The sequence below is a fragment of the Desmodus rotundus genome, chromosome 6 (assembly GCF_022682495.2).
Source record: "Desmodus rotundus isolate HL8 chromosome 6, HLdesRot8A.1, whole genome shotgun sequence".
Lineage (NCBI taxonomy): Eukaryota > Metazoa > Chordata > Mammalia > Chiroptera > Phyllostomidae > Desmodus > Desmodus rotundus.
Genome location: NC_071392.1, coordinates 69,198,313 through 69,215,447, shown reverse-complemented (window position 1 = coordinate 69,215,447; position 17,135 = coordinate 69,198,313). Strand labels below are relative to the sequence as shown.

Below are 17,135 nucleotides of genomic sequence, written 5' to 3'. Positions count from 1 at the left end.
GTTTTCCTGGGGGTCTGAATCATTCATTACCTTTTCCTGGGATTCTCTATAGGAGGAGCATGCCATACACTTATTTACAGAGAAACCATCTCTATCTCTGTCACCATCATCATCATCATCATAATCATCAGTAACATCATCGTCATCACCACCCACTAACTCAGCATCAGATCTGGCACTATGAGTCAGCTCAGAAGTTGTTTTAGGAGGAAACAGCAACTTGGTTGTGTTAACAGAGCCATCTTTGTTGGGAGAAAGAGCTGTAATGGAATCATACACATTTCCTACAGGAATAGAATGATCAGCAGTCACAAGTGTATCAGAAACAATTGTTGGAATACCAGCCAGTACCTCCTTGGCAATGAAACCCTTGGTGGAAGTAAAAACTTCATCAGAATACACAAGCTCATTTATAGGTGTATTCAGAGGTCCATCCACAGAAAAAGCAGGAGTAGCAAATACTTGCCTTCCTTTTGAGGGAACCGCATGGTTAACCTCCAAACTGGCAGTTTGGAACAACTTATCATTACTGAACAATGAAGGCACCACTTGCTGGGAACCTTTACGTTTAAGCAAAACTTGCTCAAAATATTTCTTATTTGCATAAGAAATGGTTAAACCTTGAAGTGAAGAAGCAGGCATATTAGAAGCTGGCGATACATCAAAAACTGGTACAGGTGTAGAGTGCAGCATGTTTCCACTTGAAGCAGATTTTGCTGCCATAGGATGCAATACCGTAGGGCTAATTTGATCACCCTTGGGGGTTTCAACCAATATTGGATCACTAGGTACAGTCGGAAGAGCAGTTTTAAGCAATGTGTCAACATCAGAAGCCTGAAAAGAAGGTTGCAGCAATACTAGTTCAGTGTTAAAAGAAGCTGAGGCCTCATAAAATAAGAGTTGAGTTGAAGGAGATAACATTTCACTAGAAGCAGGGTCAGAGGATGCTGACTCTGAGTTTACATTAAGTACACGTTTAAGAGAAGTATCACCAGATGCTTGCGATAGAGAGTGTGTAGGCTGAACTGAAAACTTACTTTCTGGAACTTGACTAACCTCATGATCAAAAGGCTTATTGCTAGTATAAGCAAGAGAGCCTGGAGGAATGTCCTTTGAATTAGGAATGGAAACTGGGGATTCTTGTAAAGATGCATTCAACCCATTTACATTATTGTACAGGCTGGGCACGACTGTGCTTTCAGAATGGTAACCCATCTCACTGAAAGAAGAAGTGTGCAGTTCAGTTTGGTTTCCATCTACTATGTCACTTTGGGAAAGCAGCTTATTATCATTACCCAACACAGATGTGGGATATGTAAATTCAGCTACAGAAACAGGTGAAGAAATGTTAAGGGCTGTCAGACCATCTGTGTCAGGTAAAAGAAATTCACTATCAGAGGAGGTTCCAGACCACTCCCCATCACCAGAGAGGCCATGAGTAGGCTGCAGCCATGAGGCGGTTGGTGTTATTAACGAAGACCGAGGCATCGGTATGTGGCCAGGGCTGCTAAATAAGGAACCCTGATGAGACATATTGACAGAGTCATGCACAGGTACTGCAGAACTGTAAGAAACAGTGAGGAGGGGTTGGGAGGCTGCATTATCAGATAATGCATAGGAAGGTTCAGGCCCTGAAGAGCGTGCATGCGTCATGACATCACTGCTGGGTGGCTCAACTTGAGAAAACACATGCGCTTTATGAAGGACACCAGCTCCACTACCACCAAATTCCAGAGTCTCTGAAGCAGCACGAGTCATGGTCTGATGTGACACCACCTCGGAATATTGAGCAAGGCTGGGCTCTAATCGTACCTCACCCCCAGCCACTGGCAGAGAAGCATGCAGGGACACCTTATCAATCTCCTCAGCAGAAGTAACTTGTGGAAGGATTTGAGAAACTGTATACAGATGGCGAAACAATTCACTACTGGAGGAAGCAGAGGAGAATGGAAGCAGAGTTGTGCCATCATAGGAAGACAGGATGGATTCAAATGATACATCGACACTGGGAAATACAGGCGTAGCATGCAAGGCCAAATCACTACTTGAAGCGGCAGCGGGAGTGTTGAGAATCTGACTGTCAAGCAACAAAGGGGTGACTAGAGGAAAGACTTCACTACTGGAGGAATGTTGAAGAGGTGTCTCACCGTTGTATACTGGTTGAGTTGTCTGCGAGTGTGCCACGTTGACAGTGGGGACTGAACCGTGCTGTTTGGAGGATGGAGTAAAAGCATGTGGTGTTACCTCAGTTGGGAAGTAGGCAAAGGAAGAATAATGTGGCATTTCCATATCTGTGGCTGAGGGACCTTGTGACACTTGTGGGCCTGGAGAAGAGGACTCCGTTGTCTTCTCAGATCGGTCACTATGTATCTCGGTGTGATTAGTCTGGAGAAAGTCCTCTCTACCTGATCCAACATCGGGCTGTGTCCTCACATCTGTAGAGCTAGGAAACCACACACTTCCATCAATGAAAGGATCCTTTAGAGAGTCTTCTGAACCTGATGAGGCTGAATCTTCTGAAACATTTCTCATAGATTCTGGTGTCAGGACACCATACGTGATTCCCTCTGGGTTTTCTGAAGAAAATACATACTCGTGGGATATAGTCCCAGAGATGAAGGGCACAGCAGTAGTTGTAGGACTGGAGCCTGAGGAATCATCAGCTCCCGTATCGAGCTTAAAATTGGTCAATAAACGCTCTTCATCACTGATATCAGTAGATACCTCTTGAAATTCTGTTATAGAAACTGTGCTTAAGGATTCCACAGTCCCAGACAAGTTCATCTGTGGAAATATAAGAACAGTTTTAGAGGCTGAAGTGCCTTCCAGAGTATGAGGTGGCAGATTGGTCACGGTCTGTGAAGTCAAAGAAACGTCTTTTTCTGGGGCTAATTCAGTGACTGGTTGGGAAGTAGTATCTAAAGACATGTTGGGAATATCACCCTTTCCAGAGAATTCACTTCCTGTTGTTGGGGGTCGGTTAGTCTTGGCCTCATAGTATTGAGTCCCTACGTCATTGTAGTTTGTTGTGGTGGAAATCTGAGGTTCCTTTCTTCTTATTTGGTTCGTGGCACTGTCTCTGCCAGGATTCACAAGAGTGTCTTCTTCAATGTCTTTTTCCTCTTCTTCCTCCTTTAAAAAGCAAACAAGATTTAATGGAACATAAAGAAATAAGAGAAAAACTAAATCTCGATAATACCTTATACTGTATTATACTATTAACCTTCATAAAGCATCATTCCATTGAAGGCATACCTCTATCCTATAACCTTCATTATCCATCTTCTAGAAAGTAATTAGACTTAATGAAAACATACTATTTATGGCTGCCTTTATTTTAATGCTATGAAATGAAATAATTAAATTAATAGATATCAGAGCTTTGAAAGGAAGACATATTGTAGCTGCATTTATTTACTGGGAGTGTTATTTAACATAGTATTATTTTCTTGTTTTTATGTTTCTCTCTTCAGGTCATCCAACAACAAGCTAGAAGCTAACTAGCAATTAGCTTATTATCATATGAAATGTCAATAAAACAACTCATTTCAAAGGCTGAATTAATGCATATTCAGCATATTTTTGTATGTATTTAGAATAAATCACAACTTTTAAGCTATCCTAAGAGGTTTTTATTTATTGTCTTGCATTTTGTTTTAAATTCTTCCCACTTATGGCTTAGGTAGACATTTTAAAGACAACCTGTCAAAATATACTTCGAGTACTAGTTATTTAATTCCGTGTTTCCTTTAGAAACACAGTTCAGGTGACCCAGTCTTTCATGAACACTTCGTCACTGTGTGGCCCAGGAATGATCTGGCTAGAGGTCAACTAAAACTCATACTTTCTGGTACTGATTTGTCTTTTTTAAAAAAACTGTTCGTGTTATAATATGTCTAATTGTATATTTAGAAAACTAAATTGCCAAAGGTATCAGGGTATGATATTTTTAGTCCACTCAGGACATAACTTTTTGAAAATATTTTATTTAATTAGTTTTAGAGAGAGGGAAAGGGAGGGAGAAAGGGAGAGAAACATCAATCGGTTGCCTCTTGAACACACCCAAAATGGGATTGAATCCACAACCCAGGCATGTGTCCCGACTGGGAATAGAACTAGTGACATTTTGATTTGCGGGATGATGCCCAACCCACTGAGCCACACTGGTCAAGGCAAGACGGGACAAGATTTTGTCAGTTTGCTAGCACTGTTATCTATTAAATCTTTTAGGGCCATGGCCCTTAAAATAAGAAAAAAGTGACAGAGTACAAATTAATCAGTAGAACTTGACCAATATCAGTAGATATAATCTAAGTATTAAACCATGTGTGCTCATAATCATGTGTCTCTTACACATGAAAAGCTGAATTGTATGAAACAAGTCTCAAGCTTAATTATCCAGAGCTTAAATATTTCATTTCTTTAAGTAGTTTCTAAGGCATACGTGACAACTCTGATAAATGTGTCGCCTTTAATGATCTAGATTGTACTGATGCTAAAAGTGAATATTCTCTTAGATTCCCTAGACAAATTCCCTCACTATCATTCATTATTTCTTCATGAAATTTTGCATTCTGTTTGATATCTTTCTTGTTCATAAGGACAACCCAAGTGATTTTACCAAATAATTTCCCAGGTAAAATACTGACTTAGTCTCTAAGGTTCCAAACTTTAAAAAATAGTAAATCATATTTACTAGTTTACTAAGTATTTTACTAAATATTTCCTACTATTTACTAAAAAATAGTCAGTTGCCTTGACTTGCTCTCAAGAAAAATTTGTTGGAATCTCTTGTTTCCCTAGAATTTCTCAAAAATTCATTTTATAATCTGACAGTTTTGCTGAGGATCAATGTTAAGTGTACCAGTATGGACTTCTGAAGTCTTCCTCATATTTGAAAATATGGATTTGTGCCTAGTTTTCTGGTATCACTCCATACCCTTACCCTCTTCCAAGACACTTTCAGACTTTTTTCTGCCCTGTTCAAACCTCCATTTTTCTCTCCTCTCCTCTCATTTTAAGCAGATGACCTTACTGTTTACAGAGAAAATGGAAACCATAGACAAAAACACACCTCCTCTTAATATTAAAACATCATAGACAGGAAGCAGCCAGCTCTACCCTCTCATCTGGTTGCAACTGAAGAGTTGTTGTTTCACTTCCTTTCTACTTTTTTACATCTGTGTTTGTTTCCCTCTATTTTGTGTTTTCAATTTTGTTTCTCATATGGATCATTCTTAGCCTAAATGAAATAAATCTCTCCTATTTAAAAGGAACATAAAGGAAAATCTCTAATTCAGCTTCTAGTTATTATTCCTCCCCTTCACATTTGAAGTTCCCCAAAGACATCATTTGTATTCTCTACATAATCTAGCAATTTCTATCAAATCTCAAAACAATATTGCTTCTCTTGTTCTTTGCTTATTTTCCCACACAGACACACTTTATTATCTTCCTACCATTTCTATAAGCTTTTTCTATAAATGCAATGCCACACACCTTTTATTCTGTTAAATGGGAAGAAAATATTATACACACATGAATCCACACACACACATACAAACTCTGTTTCTTTTCTAGCAGAATTTGGACTTTGTGAAATTTAAATACCTCTTGGAATCTGATGAAGGTAATGGATCATTTCTTAATCCTACCCATCAAATCTTGCCAATCTCTATGAGGTCACACTGCCTCTTGTCAACATTTCAAGACTATTTCTCCCATGCTCTATGATTATTCCATACATATCTGAAACCATAAATATTCTAATGAATATTTCATCCTATAAATTCTTATGGAGTTATTGTGAATCTCTCTTCCATTATATGGTTTTGACCTGTGTCACACTTAAAAAAAATTATTGTGAAGACTTGATTATGCTAGAGATACTTTGTCTTTCAAAGTCATGCAATTCTATTTGAAGAGGATCTGAGAAACATCCCTAAACTATTCACTTCCATATTCAGGCTTAAACCCATTACAAATACATTCCAGATATTTGTCAACCTCTACCATTCATTCCTGCCTGAATCAATAAAAGTGAATAGCTCTGTGAACTGAATGTGTCCCCCCAAAGTCATCTGCTGAAATCCTACCCTCCCGCTGTGATGGTATTAGGAGATGCGGGTCCTTGGGAGGCAACTGAGGTTAGATGAGGTCATAAGAGTGGAGCCCCCATGAATGGGATTAGAGCCGTTACAAGAGTCTCGAGAGTCTTGCTGCTTCTGCTCTGCTCTGCCATGTGAAGACACAAGGAGAAGTCAGCAGTTTGCCCAGAAGAAGGCCCTTACCAGAACCTGACCATGTTGGCACCTTAATCTCAGACTCTCAGACCCTGGAACTGTGAGAAAGAAATTTCTGTTGTTTATAAGCTATCCCGCTTATGGTATTTTACTATAGTGAAATAGACTACGACACTAAAGATTTGAATTTACAGTGTGAAAATAATATTTTCCCTTCTTTTGATTTTGGTGATAGTTTTATAGGCACATACATATCCATCGGCATCGGCACACAAGCATGCATACACACTCACACCAGTGAGAAGTGAACCAGTTATTTTGGTAAAATAATCCTTTGTAAGAAAGAATAGCTGTAAGTTATATAAACTATTGAGGTAATTATATATGCAAAAACACAACCTGACTGCTATTTATTACTACATAGTGGCATCAGTTATCACACTTTATGAGCTCATATACATATATGTGCATATTCACACTACATTAACAATAGTGCCCGGATTTAAACATATAACCTCGGTTTAGATGAATAGTACATTTGGGTTTAAGATTAAATATAAGATATATCAGTCAATTTGCCTCTTTCTAAAAGTTAAGACAATGTTTAAATTTGTAGACATTGTTAATTACCCCTTGGCATGAAGAACATTATGCCAGCAGCAGACACATCATCTGAAGAGTCAAAACACAAATATTCTAATTAAATGTGCAAAAATATATTCAATTTATATTTTGACTCATATTATCATCAATCTATCAACCACTGGTTAAGCTAGTTACAAGTAAACTATAGCAATATTAAGAATTGGTTAAACATTATTTTACTGTTTTAGAAAAATTTGACTCAATAATTTCTGATTTATAGCTACTGTTTTAACTTATAATTATTTTTAAATTCATTTTTCATTATCACCAAAACTTTTGTATCTCTGTTATTTTTACTATACTAATTAAAGTGCCTTCTAATTTCTTCAGATAAGAATTATGTATATCAGTTACATGACTATTTATTAAGCTCAGCAGCTAACCCTACAATGAATGATGCAACCTAAAGTTTTATTAACACACTATCTGAAACTTAACCAATAATTCAAAATAAACTTTTAAATCTTGGAACATTTGAATATAAAATATAGCTATGATACCTTGATTATTTCTTCAGTTCCAATTAATTCAGGAAAAAGGTCAAGTTCTACAAAATCAAAAATAAAATTATTAAAATTTATATTCAGCAATCTCAGCCTTGTGAGTTTACCTTTGGTTGGAAAAAGGAAAAAGAAAAAAAAAAGACTGTTAGCTTTGAAACTACAAAATCTCTCAAAATAAAAAATTTGAGTATCAGTTTCGAACAATACTGAACACGGTATAAGACAACGACACATAACTGGTATGAAACTGCATTCAAAGCTTTCATCTCTATCCTCTGCTCCAACTGCCTTCCCAAAAAGGGGGCCAGTGAGGCTAATATTACTGAGCATAAAAAATCAAATAATTTTTCATCAGTGCAGATGTGCTTTCAACCTTAGCAGAGCTGATAACAGCATAGTTGGGAAATGCCAGGGGTTTTGAGGAGAAGTGACAAGATTTACTTTCTTATTCAGCTGCTATTCCTTAAATTGCTCTTCTGACTGAGGGTCAAATAATTCTTCAGATTTGGGTTCATACCTACTTGCACACGGGGTGCTGCCCCAGGTAAAATGGAGAGTGTTTTCTAGCAGCCCCAGGCTGGACTGGTGTTCCCTTCCTCATTCCAGGCAAACTCAGCTAATGATGTCTATGCAAAGAATGTAATGACCAGGATCATTCAAGTCTGTGCTCACAACTGACTAGAAGCAGTGTATTTCTAATACATGGGTATGTTAATCCTAAAAGAAGTAAATATTAGAAGACGTTAGAAGCTGGTTCTCTCTCTCCAACAAGGGGTAGAGGAGGATTTCTGCTCACTTGCCATCTGAGCTGCCTAAGTCATCTGGGAGAGAGGAGACAGGCCAACTGTGAGGGCATGAGCATTATTCCAATGATGTTCTACTTACTGCTATTATTTTATAGAATCTGAACCCATTGCCAAAGCGTACTCTCTTTACTATCCCAATGATGTTTATGTTCTGTTTTATGTTTCTGCATATCCTCAAAGGAAATGCATATTCTATAAAATTTTCAAAGGCATAACTTATCTAACAATAAAAGTTCATCAAACCCAGGCCTGTTTTATAACATAGACTTCCTTGAGTCTATTTTTATCAGGAAATTGTTAGGTGTTCAGAAATGTAAAACCAGGAGGGGTGGGAGGAAAAGGCAGAAAACTGTACTTGAACAACAACAAAGAAAAAGGATAAATAATAAAATGTAAAAAAGAAAAGAAAGGAAATGTAAAACCATCATATACAGTGATATTTATGAATTCCAGAAGGATTCAGATAATATTAATATTCTTCACTACTTAGCTATTCAAAGTTACTTACCCTGAACAATTTTCTGTGCTGTAAAAATGAAAATATTCATTGAAAACAATCAGCCTTACATTTTAACTCTCAATTATTATTTTTTTCTTGTTAAAATTGACCATGAAGTTGTTTGGAAACTCTTATTTGGGTTATTGCGGTTTTCCTTTTTCAATTTTTGTCTCTACAAAACCTTTTTCCCAACATGTTTTTCATGATCTTTATTCCTCAGGTTACAAAATTAAAGTGATTTCAATAGTCTGGAACAATTGTGTCTCTATAACCTCCAAGGAAACCAGGGAATACTGTATGTGAATTTTAAAGTGGGATGCAACTAAAATTGAGAGAGAAAAATAACAACCTTCAATATGACTTTCTAAAAACCACAATTTGAGAAAGTTATGCATATAAAAGTCTTTAAATTCAGCATGGGAGACAATACATAATTTTACTGGCAATGCTTTCAAATGTGATCACTCCTTTTCATGTACTTTCAAAATACTCTAATGTTAATAAGCACAAATCATAATCAAATACTTGTTGCTGATACATATGTTATACTGTAGATCAGGGGTGTCAAACTCATGTTCACCAGATGCCACATCAGCCTCTCGGTTGCCTTCAAAGGGCCGAATGTAGTTTTAGGACTGTGTGAATGTAACTACTCCTTAACTAGGGGCAAGGAACTCGGTGCTGCCTCAGGGTAGAAACAAGCTGCCAGCTGGATAAAAGCAGGTGGAGGGCCGGATTTGGCCCGTGGGCCTTGTGTTTGCCACCTGTGCCGTAGATGTTTCTCTGTTAAGCAGCTAGGAAAAAAAGTCTCAAAGACAGTCTGTTCTCTTCCACATGCTTAAGGAAGAGTTATAAATTAGAACAACAAAGGTCTAACTTCACTTAACTCTATACTTGTAATGGATAAAGGTAACTTTCTTAGTAATTCTCAGCGTTGGGGAAGGATATACATACAGATCACATTGAGGACTGATTTCCTTCTCTTTCACTATTCTCTGTGTTAATTGCATTTATTTTTATCTTTTTTCCAGAGCATAAATTAACTACATGGATGATGGTTCCTAGTAGGTTAAAATACATGATTTTACCCAAACATATGTAAGTGAAATAAGCCAGCTGGTAAAAGACAAATATCATGTGATCTTACCTATAAGTGGAATCTAATCAACAAAACAAACACGCAAGCAAAATATAACCAGAGACATTGAAATTAAGAACAAGCTGACAGTAACCAGAAGGAAGACGGGAGGGGATAATGGGGTGAAAACAGAGAAGGGTTGTCAAGGAACATGTATAAAGGACACATGGACAAAGCCAAAGGGGGGCAAGATCAAAGGTGGGAATTGGGGATGGCTGGGGTGGGGGAGAGTGATGGGGGGGAAATGGAGACAACTGTACCTGAACATCAATTAAAAAAAAAGAAAAAGAAGTAAGAGGTTCTCTTTGGGCCCCTTTGGGCCCTAGAAGCAGAATATGTGAACCCAAGTAGATCTTTGATCCCTCCTTGTTTTGCGGCACTTTCCTGGGTGAATTCCCCAAGTTTGGGCCTTCATATTGGTAAGTACATACCCACTTTGAGGTTCTTAATTCTGGTTTCCTAACAGATCATTTGAATTGACTGAATATAGGGTTGCCGGCAACACTTCAACACCCCCTCTAACCCAGAAGACTTTGGCTGAGTCTCTTCAGAACAGTTTTTAAATAAAATAATTTTGGAAGACAGTTTCTATCATCCTAAAGACGAATAAGTTACTTATGAGTCTGAGAATTCATAGCAGCCAAGGTCAAACTCTGGAGATTGATACAAGGTCTCATGTTGGGTACCCTTTGGCCTGTTGTTTCCTCAAAAATAATAACTGATGTTTTAATAGCCACTGGTCTGATTCAGGCACTACAATCATACATAATAGTGCAAAAACTACATTAGTTTCCAGAATCTTCTCACTTCATCAAGATAAACTCCATGGAGGCTGTAAGAGTCCAACCATCAAGACTTTTTTTTGTGAGTGAACACTTGGAATTCATATTTGTGTGATAACTGAACAAAAGCTCTCAACTCATTCTACTTTTGGTTTTGGCACTTGCAATGCTAATTTTTCTAAAAGAGCATGTTGGTAGCACATTAGTATTCCATAACACAAAAAAGCACCACTAATGTAGGTTGGCTAGCAAGACTTATTTAATTGTTTGAAGGTAAGCCAAGGTTCACAGTGCAAATGGTCAAAGCAACAGGGACTGCAATCTTTTCAAACTCTGATTATGTATATTATATAATAACACCCACAGCATAGGATGGCACAGGCTGGATAAGGACAAAGGTAGAGTGATTTAACAAAGACAATTGTTCCACAACTAAAAAGCACACAATAACAAAAAACTGTGCTGATTTAATTCATCGTGCATTTAAATTGAACACATAATTACCAAGGCCATAAAACATGCACCTAAATAATGTCTCTATAACTGTATAATAATTAGTTCTACATTATAGACAAGAAATAAACACAATTATATCAGTTAAAATGAAATAAATATGTTTATGAATTACTTATTCATAAATTTAATTTTCTACAAAGTATTTGAAAAGAATGTACTTTCTGTTCAATGTTAAAAAGGTTTCCTTGACAAATTTTGTCTATGAATATGAATTTATGCACTCATTTTAAAATAGCAGTTCATAACATATGAACAGTTGTATATGGTGATACTGTTGTACACAAAATATAATCAATGCACAAGCAATAACTTAAGAAATTGGCCAAAGTTTGGACAATGCACAATTTGGATGATTGAGGTTTCCTTCACAGATATTGATTAAAATATTTGAAATCTATGAATGAAAGAATAAGGACAATTATAAATGACCTCCTTCAGTTCTCTTTAACCAAAGCAATAAACAGTACAATATTTAGAAAACAGTTTATCCAAAATATAGTAGACTAATCCAATAGGACATATAACAATGTTACTAAGGTAAGGAAACAACATGATAAACAGGATGAAATGGTACTAATAAAAACCATGATGTAAGCAGCACTCAAATCTACTTACATCTGTATCAGCCACATAAGTCACACAATTCACAAACTTGTAGGTACCATCAAACTAAACCACTAGAGAGTATTGCTGTCAAGAATTGTACTGTGTTATGTTTACCAAAGAAACAATATTTAACATGATGTAAGTTCAATAATAAATTGAAAACATGTGAATTAAAATGCCTTTATGGCCTTTAAGATCAGAAGGAAGCTAATATTTTCTCTATAAAACCCCCCCAGGAATACCCAACTTTTGGGTAGATTGGCTTTTGATGAAGTAGTTTTTGAAAGAATAATTTACTTAAGTTTTTAACCCTGGGCTCTGCAGAGGAATATCACAGTGAAACATCACATCAAATACCATCTTCTGCTAATAGCATCATTACATCAAAACAAATGCTATCTTTTGCTAAAACATCATTACAGTATAATATGTTTTAAAGACTGAGACATTCATGGAGATTAAATTGTGTCCACACTAGCATCTCATTACTTCATCAGTGTCTTGATCCTTTAAATAAATAGAAAATAAGTTATAGTATTCATTATTTTGTACAAATGTGAAAGTGCTACAAATGATACAATGCTGTACTTTGTGCCAATATCAATTCAGTCTAAAAGGATCACGCAGAAATCACTTCTGTAGAAAATAGACATTTGATCTATTTTTTCATATGCAATAAGCTTCTCAAAAAATAAAAAAATTCAGAAAGTTTAAAATTTTGCTATAGTGGATAGAGTAAGAAAGAGCATAATATAAATAGCTAACAGTAATTGCTTTTTATAAACTCCTGGGTAATTGTTTTATTTACAGAAATTAGAGTGGTATAATGAAACCTCGATAGTAAAATCAAGTAAATGTATTCAATGTAACTCATATCCTAAAACACACAATAGGAGCAGAGGAGACTTTTATATGCCGTATTTCATCAATTCACACAGATGCTGACCAGCACGGTCAGCGTTGCGCTGCTCACGATGTCATTTTCTGGGTGGGTCAGTGTGGGGACCTTTGGTGAGGGATGACATGCAGCAGAGGAGCAGGAGATGGTACAGTGGAAACCACAGTCAGGTATTTGATACTCACCTTTTAATAACACTTGGAGCTCTCATACCGTTTAAAAACAACCTGATTTTGAAAAACAATGCTAAGTAAAAGCAGTAGGAAAGGTGGTTATACCCAGACCATGAGGCAGGTCATGAGGAATATTAAATAATGACATTGCCATCATGACAGTGTAATAGTCATTAGCCATCAATGTTTTTTACCTGAGAAATATCTTGGCAAGTTGTGTACCTTGTGGTTTAAAAAAATACATAATGTAACATCTAATGCCCTGACATATATTCTTTAAATGAAAAATTCAACTAGTAAGAACACTATGACAAAATAATTAATGAAAAAATTCTGAATGGATAAAGTCAATGCTGTAGCATATGGACCACAAGGCAAGTCAATACACATCAATTGTCCATCCACACATAAAATGGAAACATTATACTTAATATAATTTGCAACCATTCATTTCCATTAAAAACTTGTAAAAATTCATTGAGTAGCCTCATGATAGGGATGACCAAAGAAATTTACATTCATGTATGTATATATGTATATTTGAATATATTTATGAATATGCATATGTATGGTGTCCATGTGTGCATATATACACATATACATATATAAATACATATAGAATTCCATTATGCTACTTTAAAACTGCTTTTACTAACAAAGAATGACTAATTGTGTAAATGCATAATAGTCAAATTGTGACAGTAATTCATTTAATTATTGCATATGCTTTGAGATCAAAAGATTTTCCCATAATACTCAGAGAAGATGCATGCAAATAAATACAATTGGAATCAACTTTTTGTTTTGCTTTTGTGAAATAGTACTGGGAAATCAACTAAGAGGAAATCACTCCCACACCCCAACCAAATTACAAAATGTGGATAAAAATATTTAAGATAAACTGTTAAGGTGCTTTGTATAAATATTTCAAAGTACTTCACATGATCCTAGCATCACGTATATACTTACTACAAAATGCTTTGCGTGCTGAAAAGGGAAATAAGCACAAATGAAACCAAATCTTTATTATTCAAAGAAAAAGTTTTAATGTTTACATCGCTATTTTCATTTGATGACCATCAGAGACATTACAAAAGATTTTGCTGTTCTTATTTTACAAATAGAAAATTTCAATATTCAGAATAAATTTACCGATTGTCCTGTCTCAGACATGCTGAATGAAAAATAATTTCCATGTTTCACAAAATTACCTGTGATCCAGACTAAAAAGAAAATCATTTTGCCTTCTGGCCAAAAGGATATAAAATTAGACTGAAAGCACCAGGGCATCCGGTAACTAAACTAGCATCATTGATTTAGATAACACACAGCCACATTAGTCGGGCACTTACCACGGTCATTGGAAGGCATGTCGACAACCAACTGGTCACTGTATTTTCCATATAAGCCATTCGTGCATATGGCTACTATTTGAAGAACATAACTCATATTGGGTAGTAAGTTACTGAGAATAGCACCCTAAAAGAAAGTTGTCAATAATTTTACAACTGTGTTACTTTCAAGTAGTACTATCATACTAGACATTTGTCCTTAGAAAACATTTTCTCATTTGTGAATGAGAAATATTTATATTTTATTAACCAAAGAAAAAGTTTATGTAATGTTAAGTTGAAAAGCTACTAAAACTAGGCATTTTTAGCTTTAAAAAATCTGATTTAGTTTTAGAATGGTTCATTTTTAACTAGAACTCTTACAATTTATAAATGAGTGTAAAATACAAATTAATATTTTAGACAAATGAACATGTAGCATTTGCAAGAAATAAAATATAAAAGCACAATGAAAAACCAACTTATTTCTTTATCTTAACAATATATAAGCCAGTCAGTAATAAAATTATTATCTACATATCATTACGAAATGAAAAAAATAGTATATTTCCATTAATTCCACAACTTTCCCAGTTCATTGTCTCTCTGTTCTAGTTAACTAAATTTAAAATGTTGGTACAAATTTTATCTATTTTGTCCATATAATATTCAACACCATGATGACAGGGACAGTTTTTGTTTAAAGGCAGGACGTGTGGGACTCTAGCTGGCTGGCTTGCAGTGGGGACTTCCGGGATCCACACCCAGAGGGGGTTTTCTCAGCTAAACCCCAATTTATGGCCAACACTTACCTACCAAGGCGAAGTTTACTACTGAGATGCTCAGGTAACAGAAGGAACCTGTCCTTTATCTTCTTCAGTTGATGTGCATGGGTGGGGAGGAAGAGCAGGTGGATCTTGCCTGAGGATTACCTGCCTCTGTCCTGAAAGTTCTGTCTCAATTGACTTCACCTGTGCTACTTGCAAATTTGATGCCCCCCAAAAAAGGACTTTCAAGGCCCCTAATGTATGTTTTATTTTGGGGGGCTGGTGAAGTATGGCAGGGAAATAATACAGGACGGTACCGGAGCACTGAGATTCCAGGCCCAACTCTCTCCACAACTGTGAGATCATAGTCAAGGACTTTTAACTGCTCTTTGAGTCCCTTTCTTTGTTAAAAGAAGTCACACTAGTGACCTTTAGTTGCTAAGTCCTCCCTACATGTCTACTCTACAAGTTGTTTTTGCAAAGTTGTGGTCACCTGGAATTCAAAACATAAATAAGAACCTAGAAAAATTCACTCTTAGTTTTGGCATAATTTGGGCTGGCTTCCGCTTTGCCTCCTCCCCACTGGAGAGCCTCATACAATGTCCAAAGTAACCAAGGGCGACAATATAAAATCACTTGTAAGATCTTTCCTTGAAAATTAAACTATGATGTTATCAACACAAGAAACAAATGATCTTATAGTTACCAGGTCTTGATAGCCATCTGTTAAAAATTCATGCTTGGTTTGGTCTTCTCCCTCCAACTGCTGGTAAAGAACTGCAAACTTCTCAATCATAGTATCATAAACAACTCGAGGTCTCTCCCACGTAACAAGAAGGCTGGTGTAATTCTCTGGGTCAGCTTGAACATTTTCTGGTTCCGAACTACAAACTGCAGAAAGAAAAAAAATACAATTATTGATACAACTGTCAGCCTCCAGGATTTAACTAGTAAAACATATTCTATGAAAACTTCTGCTGATTTTATTTCAAAAGAATGTAACGAGTTACACTTGCCCACTGTGGAGCTTTGGTTTACACCATTTCCTGTATGTGAAATACTTCTTCCTCCCGCCTGTGTCTATCTGTTCAGGTCCTACCTTCTCATTCAGGAAAGGATGCGGTGAAGTGCTCTGACCTCTGCCTCTGCCATAGTGATCAACGTCATTTTCAATTGTCTGTTTTGTTTTACTACTGCTTTTGGATAAATTGTATGTTCTCTTATATTATTGTTTTTCCAAATAGGTCTTAACAGATTATAAACATAAACACCATACCTATTTATTTCTAGATTGACTACACTGCTGTCTTGAATATTTGGCATTAATTCATTTTTAGAAATAAATGAACAAAGGACATCTACAAGTTTATGGTACCATTATTTCTCTTATTAAGTACCAGAAAAATTTGTTTAGCTCAGGATGAGGAGAATTTTAATTATAAAAGATGCTCTGCTACTAGACCGTTTGCTTACAGAGAATCCTTGAAATAATTCAAAATTTCCAACTAGAAAAAACCATAGGGGAACAAATAAAACTATTATTTCAGTATTTTTCAGATCTGCTGACCAAAATCCCACTTTTGCATAACAAATTGATCAAGGTGTTAATTTCAGGGAATTAGAAGATTGGTTTTATTGCCTGAAAAAACAGTATTTTGAAATCTTTCAGGAACTTAAAGTAGAATTCAAGCCTATGCTGGGAATAGTGCCAAAAACTTTGTCTCAAGTGAAAGAGTACTCTGATGCCTTCTGAAATACATTCAGATTGTGATAGTTTGGACTAACTGTGAGAATAAAATTATAAAATTTTATGATATTGTTCAAATTAATCAAAGTAATAAATATATCTCTTCATGGGCTGGATAGATTTGCAAAAGAGAGGGAGAGAAAGGTCACTAAGACCAAGGATTAATTAATATGCTCACAGAATCTGTTTTTTGTTTACTAGGGATACCAAAGTTACAAAGCCACTGAATGAGATCCTGCATAGGTCACCCAACTGTCACTGCTACAAAAACTACTTCAAGGTCCAATGAAAATACGCCTCAACAGCATGAGAATGTCACCAAAAACCGTTATCGCTACACTAGCCTGTAGTTTACCTCATGAGCACAGGAGGGCACCCAAAACTCACAACTGGCCTATGAACTGAAACAAATTTTACCTGCAGAATTTAGTAGCATCAATTTTAGCAAATGTATGCTATGCTAGCGATGGTGTATGAATAAG

The 17,135-nt window shown here is 36.1% G+C and overlaps 1 protein-coding gene across 2 annotated transcripts in view; it reads right to left on the bottom strand.

Moving 5' to 3' along the window:
- Positions 1–17,135, bottom strand: part of PTPRZ1 (protein tyrosine phosphatase receptor type Z1) — a 191,326-nt gene that overhangs the window by 45,972 nt on the left and 128,219 nt on the right. For both annotated transcript variants that reach the window (XM_045191159.3, XM_053926660.2), the window contains exons 9-12: positions 15,613–15,797; positions 14,161–14,287; positions 7,388–7,434; positions 2,148–3,132 (exon numbers count right to left, since the gene is read on the bottom strand). In XM_045191159.3, coding sequence (XP_045047094.2) covers positions 2,148–3,132; positions 7,388–7,434; positions 14,161–14,287; positions 15,613–15,797 — 1,344 coding nt within the window. The remainder of the gene's footprint in view (positions 1–2,147; positions 3,133–7,387; positions 7,435–14,160; positions 14,288–15,612; positions 15,798–17,135) is intronic.